The 27,677-nt window shown below is 36.5% G+C and overlaps 1 protein-coding gene across 2 annotated transcripts in view; it reads left to right on the plus strand.

Annotated features, from left to right (window-relative positions):
* Positions 1-27,677, plus strand: part of COL4A5 (collagen type IV alpha 5 chain) — a 224,292-nt gene that overhangs the window by 119,884 nt on the left and 76,731 nt on the right. For both annotated transcript variants that reach the window (XM_035006996.1, XM_035007003.1), the window contains exons 10-23: positions 553-615; positions 2,687-2,722; positions 2,810-2,851; positions 3,011-3,103; positions 4,337-4,390; positions 4,487-4,543; positions 4,788-4,832; positions 6,396-6,449; positions 8,200-8,241; positions 10,246-10,378; positions 21,542-21,715; positions 22,023-22,106; positions 25,885-25,977; positions 27,375-27,445. In XM_035006996.1, the coding sequence (XP_034862887.1) occupies positions 553-615; positions 2,687-2,722; positions 2,810-2,851; positions 3,011-3,103; positions 4,337-4,390; positions 4,487-4,543; positions 4,788-4,832; positions 6,396-6,449; positions 8,200-8,241; positions 10,246-10,378; positions 21,542-21,715; positions 22,023-22,106; positions 25,885-25,977; positions 27,375-27,445 (1,041 nt within the window). The remainder of the gene's footprint in view (positions 1-552; positions 616-2,686; positions 2,723-2,809; positions 2,852-3,010; positions 3,104-4,336; positions 4,391-4,486; positions 4,544-4,787; positions 4,833-6,395; positions 6,450-8,199; positions 8,242-10,245; positions 10,379-21,541; positions 21,716-22,022; positions 22,107-25,884; positions 25,978-27,374; positions 27,446-27,677) is intronic.

Below are 27,677 nucleotides of genomic sequence, written 5' to 3' on the forward strand. Positions count from 1 at the left end.
GTGTGTGTGTGTGTGTACACACCACATCTTCTTTATCCATTCACTTATGGATGGACAGTTGAGTTACTTACATATCTTGGCTATTGTAAATAATGCTGCAATAAACATAGAGGTGCATATACATTTTCAAATTAGTTTTCACTTTGTTTGGATAAATACATAGTTATTTTTTACTTTAAAACAGAGAAGCCACCTAGAAACTGGTAGTCCTTTCCTTCCCATTTGTAGCATAAAAATCCCACTAAACACCCATCTTTATCACTTTACTTTGTAAAACTTCCTTACTGTGTATTTGTCCTACATTTGTTATCTGCCACTGTAAAACATCAGTTTTCTAAAAGCTGTAGCCATTCTTTTTAGTTGAATTTCTTTATAGTTACTTAATCCTTTTATTCTTATACATTTTAAAATTCTGCTTATAATACTGCAGAATTGTAGAATTGTGTAACCAAATTCTGGCAATTACTTAAGTTAAAATTTCATTCATTAATTCTTTGCATGATATAGTAAGAGGTTTTTTTTTCATCATTTTCTTCACTTCCTTTATAACAGGGCCCAGCTGGTCCTACTGGCTTACCAGGGCCAATTGGTCCCCGAGGACCACCAGGTTTGATGGTAAGCTTGCTTCTGTAATTTCATTTCTCCTACTTTAAAAAATTTTTTCTCTCAGGAATAGTAATATTATTTCTACTACTTGAAAGTATAATGCATTTTCAATGTTTACAATCTATATTTTTATTTTATTTTATTTTTTTAAAGATTTTATTCACCCATTTGACAGAGAGAGAGCACAAGCAGGGGGAGCGGCAGGCAGAGGGAGAAACAGGGTCCCCACTGAGCAGAGAGCCAAGGACCCTGGGATCATGACCTGAGCTGAAGGCAGACACTTAACTGACTGAGCCACCCAGGAGCCCTATTTTTATTTTTTAAATATTATTTATTTACTTGAGAGAGAGCAAGCACAAGCCGGGGGGGGCGGGGTGGGGGGGCGGGAGAGGGAGAAGCAGGCTTCCCACTGAGCAGGGAGTGCGACCCAGGGCTCTATCCCGGGACTCCAGGATCATGACCTGAGCCCAAGGTAGATGCTTAAACGACTGAGCCACCCAGGCGCCCCTATGTATATATTTTTTTATTTGCAGGATATTTTACAATGCTATAGTGAACAATATATGTGCTAAGTAATAGCTTCATTTTATAGATGGGGGAAAATGAGGTACACACAAGGAAAGATTTAAAATAAAATATTTCATTGGTTACCTCTTGATATGTCAGTGTTAAAGTTGATTCTAGTCATTGCTGTCAGTCTTCTAGGGCAGTTCTCTAGTCACTTGATGAAATATGTTTCTTCTAACTGCAATTTTCTGTTTAAGAGGAACAAAAACGGGTATTCAGAAAAAAATATTAGCTCTCATTTCTGAGGGGCCTGTGACAAAACAGTAGGATTGGTGAGGGTAGTAAATCACTCTGCAATGGGGTAAGGATTTGTATACCCCAGGAAAGAAGCAAAAACTTCTAAAGACTTGACTATGCAGCTAGTTCTCTTGCTTTACTACCTCTGTGGTCACTCATATTTTCTACTGTAATTAAATTCTGAGTATTTTTGCCCCTGAAATACTTCGATTTCATTCAGGTCATGTTTTGGACTTAGAGCTTTGCCTCTTAAAAGGGCAAGAAAATTGTACTTCAGTCAAAGTAATTTCTCATGTGCCACTCTATCTCTCATCTACCATATATTTAAGTGACAGTTTTCATTATACCTTTATAGATTGCACAATTTTGCTTGTGACAATTGGTCCTCTATTCTTGAATGAAGGAAATAACATTTGGAAAATACTAAAAGAATCTACCAGAAAAGATTGTGATTTCTGCTTTCCTGGAAGTATCTACAAGAGGATTAGAAAACCCCCTTTGTTTAGTCTATTTTAGTTGTAGACATCCTGCAAAACATGAGACTCTGGACTATGGCACTTTTTCCTAACTCTGTTTTTACAGCATCAGTATACCCTAGGTGTGTTGTTACATCTTGAATTTCCTCAACTCTTGTGGTGTGTTGTTACATCTTGAAATTTTCTCAACTCTTGTGGCTATGTAACTGATTGACTCTGCACTTCTGAATGTTCCTTCAATTAACCCTGATTCAACAGGTTGAAGCAAAGTCTTAGAAGTGCCACCAGGGTACAATATGTAAATGAATAGGTCCATTGAGATCAAAGATGTGATACACTTGGGTAAATAAGTGCCTATTTAACTTTTCAAGCCTTGAAACATTACAAAGTCAGGTCACATGAAAATAAAACTGAAAAAAGGAAACCCATGCTTTTTAGATCTAGAGAGTTAATTGCCTTATGAGTCCTAAATTTTTTACCTATAATTCTGACATGAGAAATTTGATATGTTTGTTGAGATTAACTTTTATATTGGTTTTTGGCACTGGGGTGTTAACCCTTTGCCTCCACATATCCTTGTACTTCTTCCCCTGCCCACTTGTATGCTGTCACAGGAAGTCTCCACATTCATCTGGTTTGTTAAAATCAATTTAAATGTGAGAAAAAAACAGGAAAATATTATTTTGAAGGGCTTTGTCTTTGCTTTTTATGAAACCAAATAATTATTTTAAAATTGAATAATTTTTTAATAAACTTATTAATATATCCCTTTCTTCCTTTTCTGTGTCTTCTATTCTTAGGGCCCTCCTGGTCCACCAGGACTTCCAGGACCAAAGGTAATTTTCTTTTATGTACATTTTTTATTTGGTGTGAATTCTTTCTGTTAGTGTCAATGAGATTTTAACTAAAACCTCTCTCTTCAGGGGAATATGGGCTTAAATTTCCAGGGACCCAAGGGTGAAAAGGTGAGTAAAGAAAAATGTTGATTATTCAGCCCTCAATTTTCTCCTTTCCTCATCATTTGAGCTCGTCTTTTTGCTTCTTGCATCTGACTTAGCTTACATTTTATATTATTGTCTGTGTAAATTATGAAATATTACTTTCTTATTAAATCTTGCAAACAGGGTGAGCAAGGTCTTCAGGGCCCCCCTGGGCCACCTGGGCAGATCAGTGAACAGAAAAGACCAATTGATGTGGAGTTTCAGAAAGGAGATCAGGTGAGTATGTAGAGAGGAAATCAATGAACATTTTGCTATAAAAGTGGCATTTCATTAAAATGCATTCATTATAAGTTGGAATATAATTATATGTGAAGGTACTTTAAAAATAAAAGAATTTGAGATAATTAAATATTTAAAGAGCTTTATTGAGATATAATTTACATACCATACAATTCACCCATTTAAAGTGTACAATTCTATTTTTTTTTGTATATTCACAGGGTAGTGAAACCATGACTACAATCTAATTTTAGACCATTCTCATCAGCCAACCTCCAAAACTCCATACCTATTTGTTGTCACTCTTCATTTCTCCCCAAACTCTCAGCCCTAGGCAACCACTAATCTACTTTTTGGCTCTGTAGATGTGCCTACTCTGATCACTTCATATAAATAGAATCATACAATATATGGTCTTCTGTTTCTGGCTTCTTCTACTTAGTATGTTTTCAGGTTCTTCCATATTGTAGCATGTATTATACTTCATTTCTTTTTACGGCTGAATAATGTTCCCTTGTGTGAATATTCCACATATTGTTTATCCATTTATCAGTTGATGGACATTTGGATTGTTTGCATTTTTGGCTATTATGAATAATGCATTCATGTACAAAATTAGGTCATGGTAAGGTGGATGGTCATTGTCTTAGATGACTGTCTTCTCTACATTTCACTGATATACAAAGAGTATTATTCTATAAACCCTTGTTGTGTTTAGAAGTAATTATCTGATACCTTGCTTCTACTAGAGTAGATGAGATCATACATATCTTTTATAGCATAGTGACCCACCCTTGAACAAAGTGTGTACATTGTTGTTTCACTTTAAATGCTAATAATAAAGTTAAGAATAAAGGACAAATTGTATTGAAACTCTACCATCAATATGGATTTGGGTCATTTAATTCTCTGCCAAATATATGTGTGTTATATGGCCCCTATATCTCCTAGTTTTAGGTATTCTTGCTTTTTATAAAATGTATCATTAATAATTTAATTTTAAGTGTTGTCTTTTTATTTACCTCAAAACTCAGCTTGTACATACATTAGAAATGAACTGAAGTAAGCAAAGATGGCTCTTGGTTCTTTTGCCTAGCAGATTTCAACTTTGAATTAGAAACATCCTGTTATCTTTAGTTATACTGCCTGAGTCTATAGTACAGTTTGTTAAAAGTATTCTTAGCTAGCTCTAGTATTAATGTTGCTTTCCTTTCCCCTACTACTGCATAGGGACTTCCTGGTGACCGAGGACCTCCTGGACCTCCAGGGATACGTGGTCCTCCGGTAAGTCACCTAAAATTCTTTAATGTCATTTAATGTAAATTGGTATTGATACATAGCACTCCATGAACCAGTGTAAAACTACTTTTGTGTGTACAGGGTCCTCCAGGTGGTATGAAAGGTGAGAAGGGTGAGCAAGGAGAGCCTGGCAAAAGAGTAAGTATTATGACCACTAATTCTCTTTGCAAAAGATTTTAAATGTGTGTTTGTGTAATTTTATTCTTTCCTCTTAAATCCTACTTTCTTTGTCTCAAAATGTCATATTCAATTATTTATTACAATATTGAAGTCTGAAAAGTCTACTTAATAGTCCAAAGCAGGGATAAAGCTTGTTATATTCTTTAATCTCATACTTCCTAAATAACAAATTTATATTCTTGCATTTCTTTGAATCTTATAGGGTAAACCGGGTAAAGATGGAGAGAATGGCCAACCAGGAATTCCAGTGAGTAGATAAAGCCCGTCCCCTTCACCTCACCCCTCCCAAAATAGCAACATTTATATGTGGTTGTAGAGAAGCAGGATGGCAAACAGGCTTGGGTTTGGAAATAGTTACTATGAATGGAAATTATACTTTCTCTTTTGAATATTAATTTAAAATTTCTTTGTTAAAAAACGAAATTCAGATTTTTTAAGTCCGATTTATTGAGCTATAACTTGTATACAGTAAAATGAACCATTTTCAGCATACAGTTCTATGTGTTTTGGCAAACACATACAGTTGTATAACCAGCTTTAAAATCAAAAACAGTTCCATCACCCTCAAAAGTTCCCCCAATGTTCTTTTATAGTCATCTTCTCCCCTACCACCCAAAGCCCCTGGCAGCATTTGATCTATTCTCCATCCCTATGATATTCCCTATTCCAGATTGTCATTTAAATGGAGTCATATTATATATAGCTTTTTGAATCAGGATTCTTTCACATAGCATAATACATTGTACTGTTTATCAATACTTCATTCCTTTTATTGCTGAGTAGTATTTGATTGTAGGAATGTACCAAGGTTTGTTTATCCATTTATCCACTGGAGGATATTTTGGTTGTTTCTGGTTTGGGCCATTATGAATAAAACTGCTCAAAACATTCACATACAGTATTTTGTGTGAACATAAGTTTTTTCAATAAAAGTTTTTGACAGATCATTCTAATTACTACAAAATAAAGAGGAAAATTTAAACATGCAAGTCTAGGAACATTATTTCAATCAGCCTCAGTATCAAGAGTATGCACAGTAGATGTTAAAAGAGGTTTTCAAGGACAGAAAATTTGATGAAATTTTGGAGACCGTTCTGAAGGAAAGCAGTAATTCTTAACAAGCCCTAAGTTGAAAGTATTAAAATCAGATAAATTGGTTTCCAGATGATTTTGCTAAACAGGTAGTCCTCAATTTGTAAACTCTATAATCACAAATTACTTTAACATAAAATGGCGTAAGGAGGTAAATTTAGGGCCTTACCTCCTGACAGATTGGTCTTTGTTTCATGATTTAGGCAGCCATGATGGTCAATAATTGCCTCGGATTGTTTTTGACAGATATCTTCAGGGAAAAGACTGTTCTCTGTTTTCACTGGAAAAACTCAAGTCAGATCAAATAAATATAGTCACCAGACAGGTCAAATAATGACAACTCTTTGGGAATAGGTCTTTGAAGAAGCTCCATCCCTGTTCTTTCCCTTCCATTTGCTGCTAGGCTGCTGGTTTTCACCTTGATTGTGAGCTGTTGGTTTTCAAGGATACCATTCAAGGGGCTAAGGAAGGGTGATGGGACTAGAGCAAGATAAAACGCTACAAAGCTCTGTGGTCTTACCAAGATTAAGTCATTTTGTTTTCCCCAACAAATACTTCCTGGATTGCTATAAGCCTTTGGTTAATTTCTAGTGTTCTAAAAAAGTTGACTCTGACCATTTTTGCCAATGTTCTTTGTTGCTTTTATGGAGGAGAGGGTGTTTAGACATCCTTACTCCACCATTTTTGCTGATGTCACCCTGATCTCTGTATTTTAAAGGGTTTGCCTGGTGATCCTGGTTACCCTGGTGAACCAGGAAGGGATGGAGAAAAGGTAAGAATTTTAATACTTTGAAGTGACCGGTTTTATTCTACTTAACATAATCCTTTTCTTTCCCAAGGTTGAGTTCTAAATGAAAAAGTTCTTAATAACTAGCTTTTATATTCAAAACATACCTTCTTTATTCATCTTTTGGTGTTGCTCCTTTTTCTTTTGTATCATTTCCTCTAAATTTTCATTCATTGTCCTAAATCACAATACATGTGGTGGAAATACATGAAGAACTGTTTAACTTTAGCATTTCCATTGTAAAAAGTTGGTGCCTTCATTTTGAGCATGTATTGGCAAAACTTTTGTTCTCTAGAAAGTGGAAGATTCAGCACTATTTTAGTGAGGTCCTTATACTAAAAAGGCTTGTAGCTGTGAATTTAGAATGTCTCCACTACACATTTCCATTCTCTGTGCAATTATTGTTTGAAAGTCTGTGGCTAATTCTTTGTCACTTTTTTTTTTCCATTTGGCTATACAGCCTGACTGAAGGTCATTTATTTAGTCATCTATTTTAAAAAGTGACTTTGAAAAAAAAAGTGACTTTTAAAGAATGTGTGAAGCCCACATTTCCTTTATTTATAGCAGACCACAAAAATATCCAGTTTTCCAATCTCTGTGGTCTCTAATTGCTTTATATGAAAACCAATACTGAAAAGCTTTGTTTTGTAGGGCAAGGAGGAAATGGTGTTACAAACTTGAATGTACCCAGAGGGTGCATTTTTTTTTTTTAAAGACTCTTTTGTTTTTTTAAAGATTTTATTTATTTATTTGAGAGAGAGAGAATGAGAGACAGAGAGCACGAGAGGGAAGAGGGCAGAGGGAGAAGCAGACCCCCTGCTGAGCAGGGAGCCCGATGTGGAACTCGATCCGGGGACTCCAGGATCATGACCTGAGCCGAAGGCAGTCGCTTAACCAACTGAGCCACCCAGGCGCCCGAGGGTGCATGTTTTAATGGAGATCATAAATACTCAGAGAACAAGATTTTTTTTTTTCAAGTAGTAAGTGAAGTGATAGGACTAATTCTTTAAACTAAATGAAGCTTTTAGATAGATGAAGAGTTCCTATGAACAAGTCTAGAACAAGAATAGAGGTCTGAGAGAGATCTATCCTTAGGTCTTGGCCAGTAGAATAACAGTTGCATACTGTGTTTTTCGTGCTGTTGTAGCTACTGGTTTAGAGTAACCGTTTTGTCTCTGAATTTGTCTTTCATTAGTTTCTAAGAGGTAACCCACAAAAGCAATTATAATTAATTAGCTGTTGCTGATTGTAGTTAAGTCCATCAGCTCTAAAATATCTGTCACCAATGGAAATAACACTAAATTTATGCCCTTGACAAATTTTGTTAAAAGAAACATGGCTAGATGTAAAAAAATATAACAATTTTAACGGATTCTAGTGGTACCAATTTTTTTTCAGTGTCTTCTTTATAGAGTATTTATACTTTGCTAGAAAATAGGAATATTAAAATCAGAGGATGTTGCATCTAGAAATACCTTAGAAGTCTGGTCTATATATAAGGCAGATAAATTCATTGATTTGATCAAGATCGTGTAGCTAGTAAATCTGAGACAACATCACCGGTCTTCCTAGTCTTATTTCAGTACCATCTCATTACCTCAAGTTGTATTTCTCTTTGAGATATTTTATTATGGATTCCTGGGTCTTTATGAAACTTAGTTATCTGCTATGTTTTTAAGGAAATCGATGTTTTCATGTGATTTTTACTAATCTACTTTACACTTGTATTAAACAGGGCCAAAAAGGTGACATTGGCCCAACTGGGCCTCCTGGACTTGTAAGTTTTTTTTTAGTCTTCATTTATCAGATTTATGAATGCATTTTTATTTTTGTGCCTTAATATCCTCTGTACCTTTTCCTCGTAAAACACAAAATTCCAAGTCATTAGTAACTTTTACTGGCTTAAAAGTCTACATCTAAAAACTTCAGTAATGTTGACCTCAATGTCTTTGTATTGTTCTGCCTGTATATTACTTCTCCATAGTAAAGATCCAAAATTATGGCATTGGGTTGTTTTGCATCATGATTGCCAAATTATTTCTCAAGTAACCAGCAGGTGGTGCAGGTGTTGCTTATAAGGGTTCAATAAAGAAACTTGGGAAACAAGCAATTGGCCCTTTCCCCTGCAGAGCTCTGGAAACATGGATTTGGTCTTAATAGGTTTTCTCAATTTGTAATTGTCTGATTCACACCTCTTTCTTCCTTGGGTATGTGCTTTCTAGGGGCTCTTAATCAAATGTAGGAAACTGCTCTATGAAAAATTAATTTGGGGGTTTACAGATTTTGCCATGTTTGCATTCACCACAGAATTTAAGTCAAATGTATTTCCAATCTTAATAAAAATAAAATATCATTGCTACAGTTTGACATACTGGCTTTCCTTTGGTTGAAATTTGGTAAGACTCTGGGTTTTATACTGCGTTGAATCTGCAAAGGTGCAAGTGTCATAATGTCTGTATGTTCAGACGTTTGAGTAACATTAATTCTTGCTGTCTATAATCAGTCTCAGATATTGATACTTAGTACTTAACAAATCTAATGAGGATTACTTAAAGATCTTAGACAATTTTTATTCACTTTCATTTTAAAATCAGAATTTTCATTCTCTGAGAAATAGTTCCTTTATAAAATGAGATGATAACATTTTGATAAATATCAGAAGAAATGAAAATTTTGAGAATGCAGTCCTATCCAGCAGCTCACTTTCCCTTTTGAACTATCATCTCCATTCTAGGTCCCACAACTTTCAGTCTCCTTTTGTCTGAATATTTCTTCTATCCAATAGAACCAGGATGAAATATTGCACTTTGCCAGTAGGTGTTGATTTGTACTTCAGTCCAACAGTCTCTTAAATCTAAAGCTTAATTATCATTATAGCTCCATGAGATTACTTTCTTTATATTTCAATTATTTAACATGAAATTCTTTAGACACTGAGATTCTAAGACCAAGAGAAAAGGAATGATCAGTTAGTTGATTCTAATCAATAAAGCCATCCTAAAAGAGATGAGTTTGTTTCATTTTGTTTTAGAGGAAGAAAGAAATGTGGGTTGTTAAAGGGAAAGATTGGGAGAAGGCATTATAGATATTTGAAACGGCATATTCAGAGGGAAAGGCAAGAATGTGCAAGATGCATGAAGTGGTAATAATCAGACCTCACTCTCCTAAAACTTCACTGCTAGAAATAATAGGAGATGAAATAGGTGAGAGAGGTCTTGGAAGTGAGAAGAGATTTGACAGAGTCCAGGGTGAAAAGTAGCATCAGACATACTAAGAAGTAGTGAGCAATTTTGAGTCCTTAAATAGGATAGCTAACACAGAGAAATTGATTTTTGAAGAAGTATATTCTAGCAGTAGATTTGGATGGAAGGGGAGAAGCTCCGAGGTGCTTCTGTTAGTCCAAGTGTGAGATGGGCATAGTAGCTGTGGCAACAGGAAAGAAGGAGGCAAATTAGAGACACATTTTCAGTAAAGAATTATTAGGCTTAGGTAACTGGAATGAATTGAATGTGATAAGAGAATTCAAAAATAATTCTACTTCCGTAAGCCTGGGGCTCAGGAGGGTGGTAATATTATTACTGGTATTAAACAGTTTCTAATCAGTTGAAGGATAGGAGTGATACAGAATGTGACTGATAATCTGTGTAGTAGTCTTGATGATTTTGCACTCAGAGCTTTGTGAAAATGATGGCACTGTAATCGTATGTAGCTGCTAGATTATTTTTAGGAGAACAGGCCTCTTCCTCTTTGAGTTCCTTAATTTTTTTCTTTCATAATAAAGGTAATTCCTAGGCCTGGGACTGGCGTAACTGTAGGGGAAAAAGGAAACATTGGGTTACCCGGCTTGCCTGGAGAAAAAGGAGAGCGAGGACTTCCTGGAATACAGGGTCCACCAGGCCTTCCTGGACCTCCAGGTAAAAGAGACTGTACTTAATGTTCTTGTGTTTATAGCATCTTTGCTAATTCACATGTCCAGTATTATCGTACTAGTTCCAGGATGAGCATAGCAGTAGGAGACATGAGTATCTTTTAATTGACAGAAACTTCTCAACTCATACTGTAGCCTTTCTCACCAAATTTCTCACCTGTACTTTATTTTTTTTATTTTATTTTATTATGTTATGTTAGTCACCATACAATACATCCTTAGTTTTTGATGTAGTGATCCATGATTCATTGTTTTCGTATAATACCCAGTGCTCCATGCAGTATGTGCCCTCCTTAATACCCATCACTGGGCTAACCAATCCCTCCTCCCCCCTCCCCTCTAAAACCCTCAGTTTGTTTCTCAGAGTCCATAGTCTCTCATGGTTCATCTCTCCCTCCGATTACCCCCCTTCATTTTTCCCTTCCTTCTCCTAATGTCCTCCATGCTCTTTCTTATATTCCACAAATAAGTGAAACCATATGATAAATGACTTTCTCTGCTTGACTTATTTCACTTAGCATAATCTCTTCCAGTCCCATCCATGTTGATGTAAAAGTTGGGTATTCATCCTTTCTGATGGCTGAGTAATATTCCATTGTATCTATGGACCACATCTTCTTTATCCATTCATCTGTTGAAGGGCATCTTAGCTCTTTCCACAGTTTGGCTATTGCAGACATTGCTGCTATGAACATTGGGGTGCATATGGCCCTTCTTTTCACTACATCTGTGTCTTTGGGGTCAATATCCAGTAGTGCAATTGATGGGTCATAGGGTAGCTCTACTTTTAATTTTTTGAGGCACCTCCACACTGTTTTCCAAAGTGGCTGTACCAACTTGCATTCCCACCAACAGTGTAAGAGGGTTCCCCTTTCTCCACAACCTCTCCAAGGTTTGTTGTTCTTGCCTTGTCAATTTTTGCCATTCTAACTAGTGTAATGTGGTATCTCAATGTGGTTTTGATTTGAATTTCCCTGACGGCTAATGACGATGAACATTTTTTTCATGTGTCTGTTAGCCATTTGTATGTCTTCTTCAGAGAAGTGTCTGTTCATATCTTCTGCCCACTTTTTGACTTGATTATTTGTTTTTTGGGTGTTGAGTTTGAGAAGTTCTTTATAGATCTTGGATACCAGCCCTTTATCTGTAGTGTCATTTGCAAATATCTTCTCCCATTCTGTGGGTTGCCTCTTTGTTTTGTTGACTGTTTCCTTTGCTGTGCAGAAGCTTTTTATCTTGATGAAGTCCCAAAAGTTCATTTTTGCTTTTGTTTCACTAGCCTTTGGAGATGTATCTTGAAAGAAGTTGCCATGGCCGACGTCCAAGAGGTTACTGCTTATGTTCTCTCTAGGATTTTGATGGATTCCTGTCTCACATTGAGGTCTTTCATCCATTTTGAGTTTATCTTTGTGTATGGTGTTAGAGAATGGTCGAGTTTCATTCTTCTGCATGTGGCTATCCAATTTTCCCAGCGCCATTTATTGAAGAGACTTTTTTTTCCATTGCATATTTTTTCCTGCTTTGTCGAAGATTATTTGACCATAGAGTTGAAGGTCCATATCTGGGTTCTCTATTCTGTTCCATTGGTCTACTGTTTTTGTGCCAGTACCATGCTGTCTTGGTGATCACCGCTTTGTAATGTAGCTTGAAATCAGGCAATGTGATGCTCCCAGCTTTGTTTTTCTTTTTCAACATTTCCTTGGCGATTTGGGGTCTTTTCTGATTCCATGCAAATTTTAGGATTGTTTGTGCCAGCACTTTGAAAAATGTCATTGGAATTTTGATCAGGATGGCACTGAAAGTATAGATTGCTCTGGGTAGCATAGACATTTTACCAATGTTTATTCTTCTGATCCATGAGCATGGAATATTTTTCTACCTTTTTTGTCTTCTTCAATTTCTTTCATGAGTGTTCTGTAGTTCCTAGAGTATAGATCCTTTACCTCTTTGGTTAGGTTTATTCCAAGGTATCTTATGGTTTTTGGTGCTATTGTAAATGGAATCGTTTCTCTAATTTCTCTTTCTACAGTTGCGTTGTTAGTGTATAAGAAAGCAACTGATTTCTGTGCATTGATTTTGTATCCTGCCACATTACTGAATTGCTGTATGAGTTCTAGTAATTTGGGGGTGGAGTCTTTTGGATTTTCCACATAAAGTATCATGTCATTTCCGAAAAGAGAGAGTTTGACTTCTTCTTTGCCAATTTGAATACCTTTTATTTCTTTTTGTTGTCTGATTGCTGTTGCTAGGACTTCTAGTACTATGTTGAACAATAGTGGCGAGAGTGGGCATCCTGGACGTGTTCCTGATCTTAAGGGAAAGGCTCTCAGCTTTTCCCCATTGAGGATGATAGTCACTGTGGGTTTTTCATAGATGGATTTTATGAACTTGAGGAATGTTCCCTGTATCCCTGTACTCTGAAGAATTTTAATCAGAAAAGGATGCTATATTTTGTCAAATGCTTTTTCTGCATCAATTGAGAGGACCATATGGTTCTTCTCTCTCCTCTTATTAATGTGTTCTATCACATTGATTGATTTGCGAATGTTGAACCACCCTTGCATCCCACTTGGTCATAATGGATGATCCTTTTAATGTATTGTTGGATCCTATTAGCTAGGATTTTTTGAGGATTTTGGAATCCATATTCATCAGGGATATCGGTCTGAAATTCTCCTTTTTGATGGGGTCTTTGCCTGGTTTGGGGATTAAGGTAATGCTGGCCTCATAGAATGAGTCTGGAAGCTTTCCTTCTGTTCCTATTTTTTGAAACAGCTTCAGGAGAATAGGTATTATTTCTTCTTTGAATGTTTGTTAGAATTCCCCAGAGAATCTGTCAGGCCCTGGACTCTTGTTTCTTCAGAGGTTTTTGATCACTGCTTCAATCTCCTTACTGGTTATTGGCCTATTCAGGTTGTCAATTTCTTCTTGTTTCAGTCTTGGGAGTTCATAGGTTTCCCAGGAAGGCATCCATTTCATCCAGATTGCTCAGTTATTGGCATATAGTTGTTGATAATAATTTCTAATAGTTGTTTCTATTTCCTTGGTGTTAGTCGTGATCTCTCCCCTTTCATTCATAATTTTATTGATTTGAGTCCTTTCTCTTTTCTTTTGGATAGACTGGCCAGTGGTTTATTGATCTTCTAATTCTTTCAAAGAACCAGCTTCTAGTTTCCTTGATCTGATCTCTGCTCTAATCTTAATTATTTCTCTTCTAATGCGTGGCTTAGGCATTGTTGGTTGCTTTTTCTCTAGTTCTTTAAGGTGTAGAGTTAGTTGGTGAATTCGGGATTTTTCTATTTTTTTGAGTGAGGCTTGGATGGCAGTGTATTTCCCCTTAGGACCGCCTTTGTAGTATCCCATAGGTTTTGGACCAATGTGTTTTCAATCTCATTGGTTTCCATGAATTGTTTAAGTTCTTCTTTGATTTCCTGGTTGACCCAAACATTCTTGAGCAGAGTGGTCTTCAGCTTCCAAGTGTTTGAATTTCTGCCAAATTTTTTCTTGTGATTGAGTTCCAGTTTTAAAGCATTATGGTCTGAGAATATGCAGGGAATAATCTCAGTCTTTTGGTATTGGTTGAGACCTGATTTGTGACCCAGTATGTGGTCTATTCTGGAGAAAGTTCCATGTGCTCTCGAGAAGAATGAGTATTCTGTTGTTTTAGGGTGGAATGTTCTGTATATATCTATGCAGTCCCTCTGGTCCAGTGTGTCATTCAAAGCTCTTATTTCTTTGGTGATTTTCTGCTTAGATGATCTGTCCATTGCTGAGAGTGGAGTATTGATTGAGGTCTCCTACAATTAATGTATTGTTATCAATATGACTCTTTATTTTGGTTAACAGTTGGCTTATGTAGATGGCTGCTCCCATGTTAGGGGCATAGATATTTACAATTGTTAGATCTTCTTGTTGTACAGACCCTTTAAAATGATATAGTGTCCTTCTGTGTCTCTAACTACAGTCTATAGTTTAAAATCTAATTTGTCTGATATAAGAATTGATACCCCAGCTTTCCTTTGAGGTCCACTGGCATGGAAGATGGATCTCCATCCCTTCACTTTCAGTCTGCATGTATCTTTAGGTTCCAAATGAGTCTCTTGTAGACAGCATATGGATGGGTCCTGTCTTTTTATCCAATCTGCAACCCTGTGCCGTTTTATGGGAGCATTTAGGCTGTTTACGTTGAGAGAGATTATTGAAAGATATGAATTTATTGTCATCATGTTGCCTCTGAAGACCTTGTTTTTATAGATTGTCCCCGTAAATTTCTTTTCTATATCACTCTTGGGGTCTTTCTCCTTTTATAGAACCCCCCCTTAATATTTCCTGCAGGGCCAGCTTAGTGGTCACATATTTTTCAGTTTCTGCCAGTCGTGGAAGCTCTGTATCCCTGCATCCATTCTAAATGACAGCCTTGCCGTTTAAAGTATTCTTGGCTGCATGTTCTTCTCATTTGAATATGTCTGAATATATCTTGCCAGGCCTTTCTAGTTTGCCAGGTCTCTGTGGATAGGTCTGACGTTATTCTGAAGTTCTTCCCTCTGTACGTAAGGAATCTCTTCCCCCTAACTGCCCTTAAGATGGTTTCCTTGGTTCTAAGATTTGCAAGTTTTACTATTACATGCCGGGGTGTTGGCCTGTTTTCCTTGATCTTGGGAAGGGTCCTCTCTGCCTCTAGGACACAAATGTTTGTTTCATTCCCCAGATTAGGGAAGTTCTCAGCTATGATTTGCTCAAATACATCTTCTAGTCCTCTCTCTCTCTCCATCCCCTCAGGGATTCCAATAATTCTGACATTGGGACGTTTCTTGGTGTCACTTACTTCTCTGATTCTATTTTCATGGATTCTGAGTTGTTTTTCCCTGGCCTCCTCTTTTCCCTTTTCATGTATTAATTCATCTTCTAGGTCACTAATTTGTTCTTCTGCCTCGCTTACCCTAGCTGTTAAGATTATCTAGATTAGATTGGATCTCATTGATAGCATTTTTAAATTCTGACAATTCAGCTTTCATTTCTGCCCTTAGAGACTCCATGTTGCCATTAATTGATTTCTCCATTCTAGCTATTGTCTTCACAATTGCTAGCCTGAATTCCATCTCCGACATCTTGGTTGTATCTGAATCCATTTGTAAATCTGTGGCATAAGTCATAGTCTCTGAGTCTTTTCTATTTTGGGGGTTCCTCCTCCTAGTCATTCTGTTGAGGGGTGGTTGAGGGAATGTATAGAATCCAAATTATTGACCAGAACCCAAGCAAGATGCACCTGTTTTCTAGGGACCTTAGGGTTGCTGGCCTCTTGTTTTCCCAGGCTGTCTTCTGGAGGAGGGGCCTGCTGCACTGTTACTCGGGCAACCCTGTTTGGGCAGAGTTGCCCTGCCCCCAGTGGCAGCTCAGTGAAAACCATTTTTTTGCGGCTTTTGTTCTCTGGCAGCTTTCTGCGTCTCTTCTGAGAGTCAGAGCAGAAGAGACCATTTCCAACCCTCTGCCTCAGTCTGTTCTCCAGGCCACACTATCTCCGTTTCTGTCTGTGCTGCTATAAACTGCAGTTCCTGGGTTGTGCACCCCTCAGCAGTGCTCCCAGTCCTCACCTCCAGATCAGGGCACGTCTCTGCCTTTTGTGCTTCTAAAACCGCCAGCCGCCCCCAGTTAGGACAAGCAGCCCCGCCGCTCTGGTTTTCCGTCCCGGGGGCTGCCCTAAAGTCCTTTCCCCACCACTACTGGTCTGTGAGTCTGTGCCCGGTCCCCAGTGCAGAGGATATCGCTCCCGGGCAGTGTAGGATCCCGATGGCTCAGCTCCCTCCCCCTTCCATTTATCCTCCAATATCTGTCCACAGAATCCCAGCTCCCTGCTTCGTACCTCAAAACCAACAGCCTGCGATATTCTGTTTGTAGAGATCCAGATCTATCTTCTCACATCTCAGGCTGATTTTGTGGGTGTTCAGAGTGGTCTGTTAGATATCCAGCTCAATTCCGGGGACCGGTTGGAATATGGTCCCCTACTCTTCCGCCGTCTTTTCTCGAAAAACTCACCTGTACTTTAAAAAAAGAAGCCAAGTCCATTTGATAGTTCCCTTTTACCCTAAAAATACCATTTCTACCTTTTATTATTAATAAATTACACCCAATGTTTCTGTGATCCCAAAATTAATCATTACATTTTTTATTCTGCTATGGAAAGGAATGCTATTCTAATAATGCCTAGTTTGATAAGATTTCCTGTATTAAAATAGTAAATGGCACTATCCACTTAGAATTCCAGAAATACCTGTTTAGAAATCCCCATAGTGATTTTTCTCTGCTATAAAATTTGGGGGCTCGGTACTGAGCGTTATGTCATTCCCTTATTGAAGATACACAATACATTTGTGTATTTGGCCATAGACTGAGTACCACCCTTGTCTAGCATGTTTATTTGGATGATCTCTAAAATGAAGAGATAGTATGGATTTATGAAAATATGAAAAGGCATCTGGCATAGCACCTGGCAAACATATGTTTAATCAATTATTGTTCCCTACCCTTCAAAAATTTGACTAATGAAATATTAACATGAGATTAGTGACTCAGTGATCCCCCAAGGAGAAAGAATAAATGTGGGTCCTATTTCATTCTAAGTATGTACTTTGAATTTCTAATTTCAAGATAGTAAACTAAACACATACTATGTCTAGAAAATTCAGATAAGGAATTCTCCCAGGATGCAGCATTATAGAATTAGATCATATGAAAGAAAAATTAAGAGAAAAAGGATAAACCTAGAAGTTCCAAAATTTACTATGAAGGAGTTCAAGGAAAGAAAACATGAGCCCCTATGAAATGGTGTATGAATTACCAAACAAGAGTAAGATAATAGTAATACACAAATACATGATGACATATTGTAGGGACATTTTAGAATTTAAGGATAAAATGAAGCTCTTAAAAACTCTCTGAGGGAAAAGGCAGGCCACCTACAAAGCAGTGAGAGTCAGAGGAAGATAGTGGAGCATTTTCAAAGTGATAAAGGAAAATAACTATGAATTTGGGATTCTGTATTACATCAAACTGTTATTGTAGTGTGAAGATAAGCTACTTTGAAAGTTTACCACCTCCAGAACTTCTCTAAAGTAGTTACTGGAGGGTTTAGTCTAAGAAGGAAATGAATTCAGGATGAACTTGGGGGTGGGAATGGGTAAGATACAAGAACCAATGGTTAAGAAAGATATTTTGTGGAACTAAAATTATATACATTATTACCATAGGATGTAGTGATACAGAGAGAAGAGGGGGAAGTCAATCATAGGTTTTTTTGTCTTATTAGAGAGAATACTAATATTATTAACTCTAAGTTTTTAGAAAAATGTAAGTTTAAATACATAGGTCAAAATTTTAGTAGTAACCACTAGAGAAGAATATAAATAAAATGCATGACTTACACATCCTTTGAGAAAAGAAAATGACCAAAAACCTGGATCTACATAATACAAGTTAGAATTGGGACAAAACAGACACAGACAAACTTTGGTAAATAGAAAATAAAATATAAGATGACAAGAAGTCAAAAACAAATCAGTAATTCCAATAAATGTGAAATGACTAAGCACTGATTAAAAGACAAAAACTAAAATAAAATTGAAATAAAAAATACATACTGTGCATAATAGGCCTATTTAAAGTAAAAGGACATAATTTTTTTTTAAATAAAGCAGTTGAAAGATATTAGGCAAGCGCTATCTGAAAGAAAGCTGGTTTAACAATTCTAATATAGTATGAAATAGGATTCAATTCAAGAAGTACATTAAAAAGATATTTCATATGGACATTTCATAGATATAGACAAATTATACCACAATGATGTAAAAGTCATGAAACTTTATACATCTAAAAATACAGCTTTGAATATATAAAGTAAAAACTGATAAACTACAAGTGATAAATTGGTAAATCCCTAACATATTAAGGAGGTAAAAAATGAATCAGGATATAAATGATTTGAGCAACACAATCAAGCTGCATATGTGGGAGAAAGAAAAGCTGTGTGCGGCAGAGAATATACATTCTTTTCAAACTTACGTGAAACATTTACAAAAATCGGCTCTACTAGATCAGAAAAAAATCTTTCTTTTTTTTTAAGATTTATCTATTTATTGTTGAGAGAGAGAGGAGGTGCACGCGCATGCACACACACACACACACACAGGGGTGCAAGTAGGGGGAGGGGCAGAAGGAGAGAATCTTAGAGCAGACTGGAGCAGACTCGCCACTGAGTAGGAGCCTGGTGTGTGGCTGGATCCCACCACCCATGAGATCACAACCTGAGCTGAAACCAAGAGTTGGACACTTAACTGAACTGACTGAGCCACCCAGGCGCCCCCAGAAAAAATCTTTTAAAATTCTATGCAGGCTATGCTCTGTGACCACAGTGAAATGAAGTTAGAAATTAACAACAGAAAGCACCAAATACCTTTACATTTGTATATTAAAATGCACATATGTAAATAACTTTGGAGGTAAGGAAGAAACAAATGGAAATGACTAAATGCTAAACAACCTTATATCAAAACTTATTAAACATAGCCAAAGTGGTACCCTTAATTGTATTACAAAATTAAAAATACTAAAAATAAATGAGTTAATTTGAAAAAATAATAAGAACTGAAATAAGCATAAACAAAATAGAAGGAACAAGTTGATAAAGCTAAAAATAAGAATAAAATATGATCAAGAGAAAAGCAAGAGAAGTCACAAATAATATCAATAAAATATTATTACCATAAATACAATTATAAATTACAAGAAAACTATAAAACTCTATCAATGTATTGGAAATTCTAAATGAAATACACATTCCTCATGAAACAAAAAACACAATTACTAAAATTTTCCTGAGAAAGTAAAAAAACCTAAGTAGATTAATTACCATGGAAGATTTGGTAATGTTAAGGATTTCCATGAAAAAACATTGTATGGGTGGTTATATAGTTTTGTGGATGAATTCTACTAAGTTGTTGGGTGAATAATTCTGATATCTTACAAACTTTTAGAGCATTTTTTTTTAAAAAGGACATTTAATTTATTTTATTTTTTTAAAAATTTTATTTATTTATTTGACAGAGAGAGAGATAGTGAGAGCAGGAACACAAGCAGGGGGAGTGGGAGAGGGAGAAGCAGGCTTCCCGCCGAGCAGGGAACCCGATGCGGGGCTTGATCCCAGGGTCCTGGGATCATGACCGGAGCTGAATGCAGACGCTTAATGACTGAGCCACCCAGGCGCCCCAGGACATTTAATTTAATAACATTGATACCAAACCATCAAGGAGATAGCACTAGAAATAATTATAATTCAATCTCATTTATGAGTGTAGAAACAACAATCCTAGATAAAACATCAGCAAATCAATTCAGAAATATATTAAATAATACGATGATGTGACCAACTAAATTTTACCTTAAGATTGCAAGGATGGTTCAACATTACTGTAATTGACTACTACACTGACAGATTAAAAGAGAATAGGCCGCTGTTTGCAAAGAAAACAGTCAATAAAATTCAATACCCATTCAATTTTTAAAAGGTAAAAAAGTTATCAAACTAAGTTTAAAAGGGAACTTGATGAAGCTCTCTGCTTCATATAGCAAGTGCAGGATTGTACAGAAAATGCCATACTTTTGTGGTAAAACATCAGAACATTCTCATTCAAATAAAAAATAAGATACACATACTCAGAGTTGCCTATACTGTTTGTCCTTACACTGGAGAGACCAGCTGGTACACTAGGTCTGGAAGAAAAACGAGGTGTAAGGATGGAACAAAACCCCAAATTTTAGTTATTCACAAACCCTATCATAATCTACCTAGAAAGCCTAAAAGAATCAAATGACAAATTACCAGAACTTAGAATGTTTGCAAGGTGGCCAGATATGATAGTTGCATACTTAAATATTATTTGCCTTTCTCTTCACCAGCAGTAAAAAAATTAAACATATAAGAAAAAAAATCCAGTTAACAATAGTAATAGCAATAAAATTCACAGGAGTAAATTAACCCATGAGTAAACCAAACCAAAGATGTGTAAGACCTTTTTTCAGAATTCTGTAAGAGATCATTAAATAATATAAAATTAATAAATAAATGGAGAGATACACTTAATTTTTCATATGAGAACTCAATATTATAAACAGGTGATTCTACCAAAATTTAATCTTTAAATTCAAATTAATCTCATTCAAAATTCTAGTATTTTTTTAAAATGAAACTGACAGACTGATTCTAAAATGCATTTAGAAGATAAATTTGTAAATCTAGTAAGGATGGTTTTTATTTATTTTTTCAACAAACATCTTTCATGAAGATAGAAGCATTTTATTTTCTTTTTTTATTTAAATTCAATTAGCCCACTTATAGTACATCATTATAAAGATGGTTTTTATTTTTTTTGAAGATTTTATTTATTTATTTGACAAGAGAGACAGCAAGAGAGGGAACACAAGCAGGGGGAGTGGGAGAGGGAGAAGCAGGCTTGAGCCCAATGCGGGGCTCGATGCAGGGCTTGATGCGGGGCTCGATCCCAGGACTCCAGGATCATGACCTGAGCCAAAGGCAGTTGCTTAACGACTGAGCCACCCAGGCGCCCCTATAAAGATGGTTTTTAAAAAGAACAAAATGGGTATATTTTCCTTAGCAGTTTTGAAAACATTACTCAAATCATTTATAATTATAATGATTATTTTTATTATTATAAAAGGATGTGTTCATGATAGAAAAATAGTGCGGAAGAATGTCCAGAAATAGAGCCATGTTTGCATGAAAACTTTAGATGCCTCTTTTTCTCTTGCTAATGGCTTTCTAGTATTTCTTAGATTAAAAGATCATTGCATCAAAAAAAAAAAAAAGATCAAAGCATCAAAGAAGAGCAGGTAGAGGGTTATCAGTACATTTCCAAAAGTAGTAAAGCTACCTTAAATTATTCTTTCTTACACTCAAACTGGTACTTACATTATTTAAAACTTTTCATGCTTTTCCATATGTCTATTCTCATAGAAAAAATAAGAACATAACTGGCATTATACATTAAAGGAAGATCTTATCATTATTTCTCATTGAGAACTAAAGTAATATCTCTAAAATAAGATCATTTTGATCACTTTAATTTTTTTTTTATCTTAGGGACTTCAGTTACCGGTCCTCCTGGCCCCCCTGGCTTTCCTGGAGAAAGGGGCCAGAAAGGTGATGAAGGTCCACCTGGAATTTCTATTCCTGGATCTCCTGGACTTGATGGACAGCCTGGGGCTCCTGGACTTCCAGGGCCTCCTGGCCCTCCTGGCCCTCACATCCCTCCTAGTAAGCTATACTTTTCTCCTTAAATTCTGTGGGTTTGGTTTTGTTTTCATTTGTAAGTGAATCCAGCTGAAGGTTGGCATTATTGTACTGCTTCTTCTACTTTTGATTTTTGGTGATTCTTTGATGTTTAAATTTTCCCTTCAAATTAACACCATTATTATATCTTCCTTTTGCTTATAGGTAGTTGTATTACTGCAGAGAAGTAACTGAAGATAGATCTTATTTTTCTAGCCTGTCAAGCTTTCTTTTTGTTTAGTCTTCTGGATATTTCACAACAATTAGTTTGCTATCCTTTATCTTGTCTCAGGTGATGAGATATGTGAAGCAGGCCCTCCAGGCCCTCCGGGATCTCCAGGTGATAGGGGACTCCAAGGAGAACAAGGAGTGAAAGGTTTGACCCCCATAGTCGTTCCTTCATTCTTTCAGATCTTCAGCCAAATGCCCTATATCCTCCACTCTACCTCAGTCACTCACTGTCATGGTCTTCCTCCCAAGACCATCTCATCACCAGTAATGCATACTTCCATAATCTTGATTTTATGAGTCCCATTTTCTGACCACTGTATCCTTTCTAGCTCACTACCTCTGATAACCTGACTCCAATATTACTTCAACCTCACCGATACCTTCCAACTTTGACTCTCCCTCAACCTTTTGATGTCCTTTCTTCCCTCTTAACCTATAAATGTCAGGATCAATCATTGTAAACAATCTCGTGTATAAACCCTTGCCTCCTTCGCTCTCCTCTCACTTCATTGTACTCACTTGGAACAAAAGCCTAGTTTTGGTAATTCCGAATTATCACATCTTCTGAGCCTACACCTTCTCTTCCCTCCTCAAATTTTTAACACCTCCCCTTCCATTCTCATGTTAAGATTTGGACCTTCTTCCTCTTCTACTGAGCAACTGAAGTAATAAGAGAATTTTCACAGATTACCACTACCACATTTACCCACCTACTTGCATCTGTGCACATATACTCTGCCTTCCTGCCTATTACTATCACTGCTCCTATCTAAAGCCAATTCTTCTATTTGAACAATGGATTCCATTCCCTCTTATGTTCCCAGGGATTTCATTCCAGAAATTCCTGCCTCTCCCACATTGTCAATTTTTCCGTTTTACTGGATCACTCCTGGCAGCATACAAATATACCTTTTTTCACCCATCTAAAAAATACCTTATCATAATCCCACTTTCCCTGCCAGATCCTGCTTTATTCCTCTGCTCCCATTACTGCAAAACCCCAGAATTTTCTACTCACTATCTGTGGATACTCTTCACTCCAATCAAAATTTTACTGCCTGATCCACCACTCCACAGGTGCTGTTTTTGTCCAAGTCACCAGCAGCCTATACCCTGCTAATCCAAATATCAAGTCTCAGTTCTTTTTTTTTTACTCAATTTTTCATCTTTAAACACTTTCCTCACTTGTCCTGATTTTCTTCATACCTCCTTGGACTATTATATATATATATTAGATATAGAGGTAGTGATAGAGATAGATATGTCTATATATATCTCTTTCTGTATATTTGTCTCTCTATATATCTCATTCTCTCTCTCTCTCTCATATATCTCATTCCCTCTCTCAATGTATCTATATAATCTCCCATGTAACTACCATCTAAATCAAAATATAGAACTTTTCCAGGACTCTGGAAGACTCTTGTGCCCCCTAGTCAGCACTCCCAAAAGTAACCACTATTTTATCCTCTATCATATATTAATTTGCCTAATCTTGAACTTTGTATAAATGGAATCATACAGTATGGGCTCTTTTATGTCTAATTCTTTGGCTCAATATTATGTCTGTAGGATATACCTATATTTTTGTTTGTAGCAATATTTTTCACTGTTCTTTGGTATTCATTGTATCAATATACCTAAATACTCTAATGTTAATGGACATTTGGTCTAGGGCTATTATAAGTAAAGGTGCTATGAACATTCTTATACATATATTTTGTAGGACATAAATTTCTGTTGTGTATATACCTGTGAATGGAATTGCTGGGTTATAGGGGTAGGTGCAGGTTTTGTTTCCATAGATACCACCAAACCATTTTCCAAAGCGGTTTTAGTCTCCAATTACCTGATGAGTTACTGATGCTGAGCCTCTTTTCTTTTCTTTTTTTTTTTTTTTAAGATTTTATTTATTTATTTGAGAGAGAGAGAATGAGAGAGAGCACATGAGAGGGGGGAGGGTCAGAGGGAGAAGCAGGTTCCCTGCTGAGCAGGGAGCCCGATGCGGGACTTGATCCCGGGACTCCAGGATCATGACCTGAGCCGAAGGCAGTCGCTTAACCAACTGAGCCACGCAGGCGCCCCTGAGCCTCTTTTCTTATAGTTCATGTATTCTCTTTGTAAAGTGCTTTTTTCCTATTTTTAACTGGAAATTAAAGAAATCCAATCTTTAATGTCCTCTTTTATGGTTAGTGTTATGTTCTATTTTAGAAATCGTTGCTTATCCCAAGAACCTGATGATATTTCTGTGTGTTTTCTTCTAGAAGCTTTATTATTTTGACTTTTATATTTTGATCTTTCATCTGTCTTCAAGTAATTTTTGTGTATAGTTTGAAGTGGGCATCAAAGTTTTTTTCCCCATATGGATATCCAATTGACTCAATATTGTAGTACAAAAGACTGTCATTTCTCCAATGAGTTGCATTAGCACTTTCCTTGTAAATCTTATGACACTATATGTATTAGTCTGTTTCCGACCTCTCTATTTTGTTAATTGTTCTATTTGTTTCTCTTTCCACCAATGCTAGACAATCTAAATTATTGTAGCCTTATAGTAAGTCTTGGCTTAATTTGCATTTCCATATGTATTTTAAATTTATCTACCCAACGTTTAATTTTGGAATGCCCCGAGTATTTTAGTCCTTGTTCCTTTTCTGTATTTGAACTCAATTCAGTCAGTCTCATGACTTTAAATACCACCTATTTGCCAGTGACTTTCAATTTCAAATTTAAGTCTTTTCCTCTAGATTGTATATCCAACTGTCTACTGGACATTTTGAACTTGACATCTGGATCAAGTTAAAGTCCTGATCTCTGCTACCTCCTCCCCCATAATTTTACCACTTATGTCTTCCCTTTTTTAAATGCAGGCCACCCTAGCTTTTTGGTTGCTTGGGCTGAAAACCTTAGAGTCATCTTTGATTCTCTTCTTCTTTTGTATTCCATGTATGATCCATGAGAAAATCCCATGAGCTCTACTTTCAAATATACCCAGAATCTAACCAACTCTCCTCATCTTCATTGCTGTAACTCTGGGATGAGCTGTCATCTCTCCTAGATTACTACAGCAATAGCCACTTAAATGATTATGCTATTTCTATCATTGCACATCCATTCTGTCCTCAATATAGCAGCCAGAGACATCCATTTCAAACTTAAGTCATATCATCTTGCTTTTCTGTTTATATTTTTTTTACTGGATTCTCATTTCACTCATAGTAAAAGCCAGGCTTTATGGTGGCCTATGTGACGTTTTATGATATGCCACTCATTATAACCTGTGAACTGTCTGATCTGCTTCCCCTTCCTCTCTCTACTCCAGCAATCTGGTCTCCTTGATGTTTCTTGAATAGGCCAAACATGGCTAGTCTTTCTTCCTAGAGTACCTCTCCATTCATTAGGCACATGCCACATTCTTTAAGATTTTATCATATCTCATCATCTCATTTGACCACCCTATTAAAATTGTAAACTGCCACCCATCCCTAGCATGTCTAATCGCATTTACCCAGGTGTATTTTTTCTATAAACATAACACCTTTTGATACACACACACACACACACACACATATATGTAAAATATATATATAAATACTTGGCTACCTTCATTGTTTATTATCCCTTTCCACTGGTAGAATGGGAACACCATGAAGGCATGGATTTTTGCCTGTTTTATTTGTTTTGCCTGTTTTGTTTTGTCTGTTTTGTTTACCACTATATCATAGATACCTGGAACCAGTACTTGGCAAATAATAAGCACTTGGCAAATATTTATCAAATGAGCTCATTCTAATATAGGCTTCTCTAAACTATACTGTTGGGTAGGAATGTTGTCCCTTGGTGCTAACTTCTTTAGAACTTATCTAAAGGACATAGACACACCCCTTTGAGTAAAATTTGTTTCTCAATATGCTTTTCTCTAGGTGACAAAGGTGACACCTGCTTCAACTGTATTGGAACTGGTGTTTCAGGGCCTCCAGGTCAGCCTGGTCTGCCAGGTCTTCCAGGTCCTCCAGGTAAAACATTCTGCCTCAGGCAACCTTGTAACAATATTTCTTGGCTAGATTTTAGTGAGCTCAGTTTTATAATGATGCCAGTTTCTCATTTTATAGCAAGTCTCTCATATCCATAAATAATTAAATATGAAATGCCTCTATCTGTTACAAAATAAATTATGCTCTTGTTTCTAACACCTGAAGCTACCAGTATTTTCTATTAAAGCATTTTGACAATATTATTCCAAGAAAATTATCTTCCCTGTTTTCCATATGGTGAGGAAAATAATTCATACAGAGTCAAACTTCTTTCTTCCAAAAATCTGGGGGAAAAGCTCATAATGTCTGGCCCCTGAGTGTAGTTTCCAGTGGCAGAGCTTCTAGTCTTTGGGGATGTATCACATGTTGTCATTAAGGGACAGGGCTTCTACTGTAGTTTGGCAACCAGCTGCCCATATTCCTCTTTCTATATATAGCTCCTCCTTTCCTGTTTCCAGTCCAAATTATATTTGATATCGATCAGACCCACAACTCTCCCTCAAGTGCCTCTTGGGATATCCCAATATTATATCTCTTGAAATCATACTTTATGTTTGTGTCAGGGCTGAGAGTAGACAGATCTCTTACCTTTCTGTCTAGTATGTCTGCCAAAGAAACTAATTCATTTAGCACTTGGAGATAGATTTTTAACAGGTCTTATAGCTGCCACTGGAAGTTAATAATCTAGCCTTGTACCTCCAGTCTAGTGGTTTTCAAACTTGGGAGTACATCGGAGTTACCTGGAGGACTTGTTAAGAACCCATATTGCTGGGTCCCACCCCCCTAAAGTTTCTGATTCAGTAGATCTGGTGTGGGGGCCCAAGAATTAGCATTCCTAACCAGTACCCAGGTAATGCTGATACAGCTGATCGAGGGACCCATTTTGAGAACCATTTCTTTAGTTATATTTCCTCTAGTCTTTGGGCACCAAATGTTTCTCATAAACCAAATTTTATGAAGTAGTAAACCAAAGAAAGGACTCATAAGGATCTGGGAAATTTGTTTAGGTCAGAACAAAAAAAGATACTCATACTGTGTGTCCTTATCTCTTTCTCCGCTTGGCAATAGGATGGTTACAGGAGCCTTAGCACCTCTGTGCCTAGCAATTGGTCACTGTGAGCTCTGAGAGGCATTGTAGTTGGAAACACCTAAGGATATAATATTGTATAGATTCACCTAAAAGAAAGGATGATTTGCTCATTTTGAGAGCATAAAATAGGAAAACAAAAATGTGACTTGTTAAATGTGATTGAATGGGGTTCTTATTTTAAAACTTGACTTCCTGACTTGATGATTTTTATATGAGCTTTGTCAGGGGCTCAGGGTCAAAGTTCACATTATTGTGTGTGTGTGTGTGTGTATGTATGTGCATGTATTAGGATCTCTTGGTTTCCCTGGACAGAAGGGAGAAAAAGGACATGCTGGTCTAACCGGTCCCAAAGGATTAACAGTAAGTTTTGAGTATATTATAGAACAACAACAACAACAAAAAAAAAACTAGAAGAAATCCATTTACACTTTGGTTTTCTCTTGTGGATATATATAATAAAAGAAATTTAGTTCTTCTATTAATTTGTGTTGTTTTTCATTCCTTGATTCTCCCTGACTCACATGCCTCACTTTGTTCTTAGCTTTGTACACTAAATGTTATTGGGTGGGTTGATATGATAAACTGGAGAGAG

This window comes from Mirounga leonina, unplaced genomic scaffold (genome assembly GCF_011800145.1).
Source record: "Mirounga leonina isolate KUSES-001 unplaced genomic scaffold, KU_Mleo_1.0 Mir_101664, whole genome shotgun sequence".
Lineage (NCBI taxonomy): Eukaryota > Metazoa > Chordata > Mammalia > Carnivora > Phocidae > Mirounga > Mirounga leonina.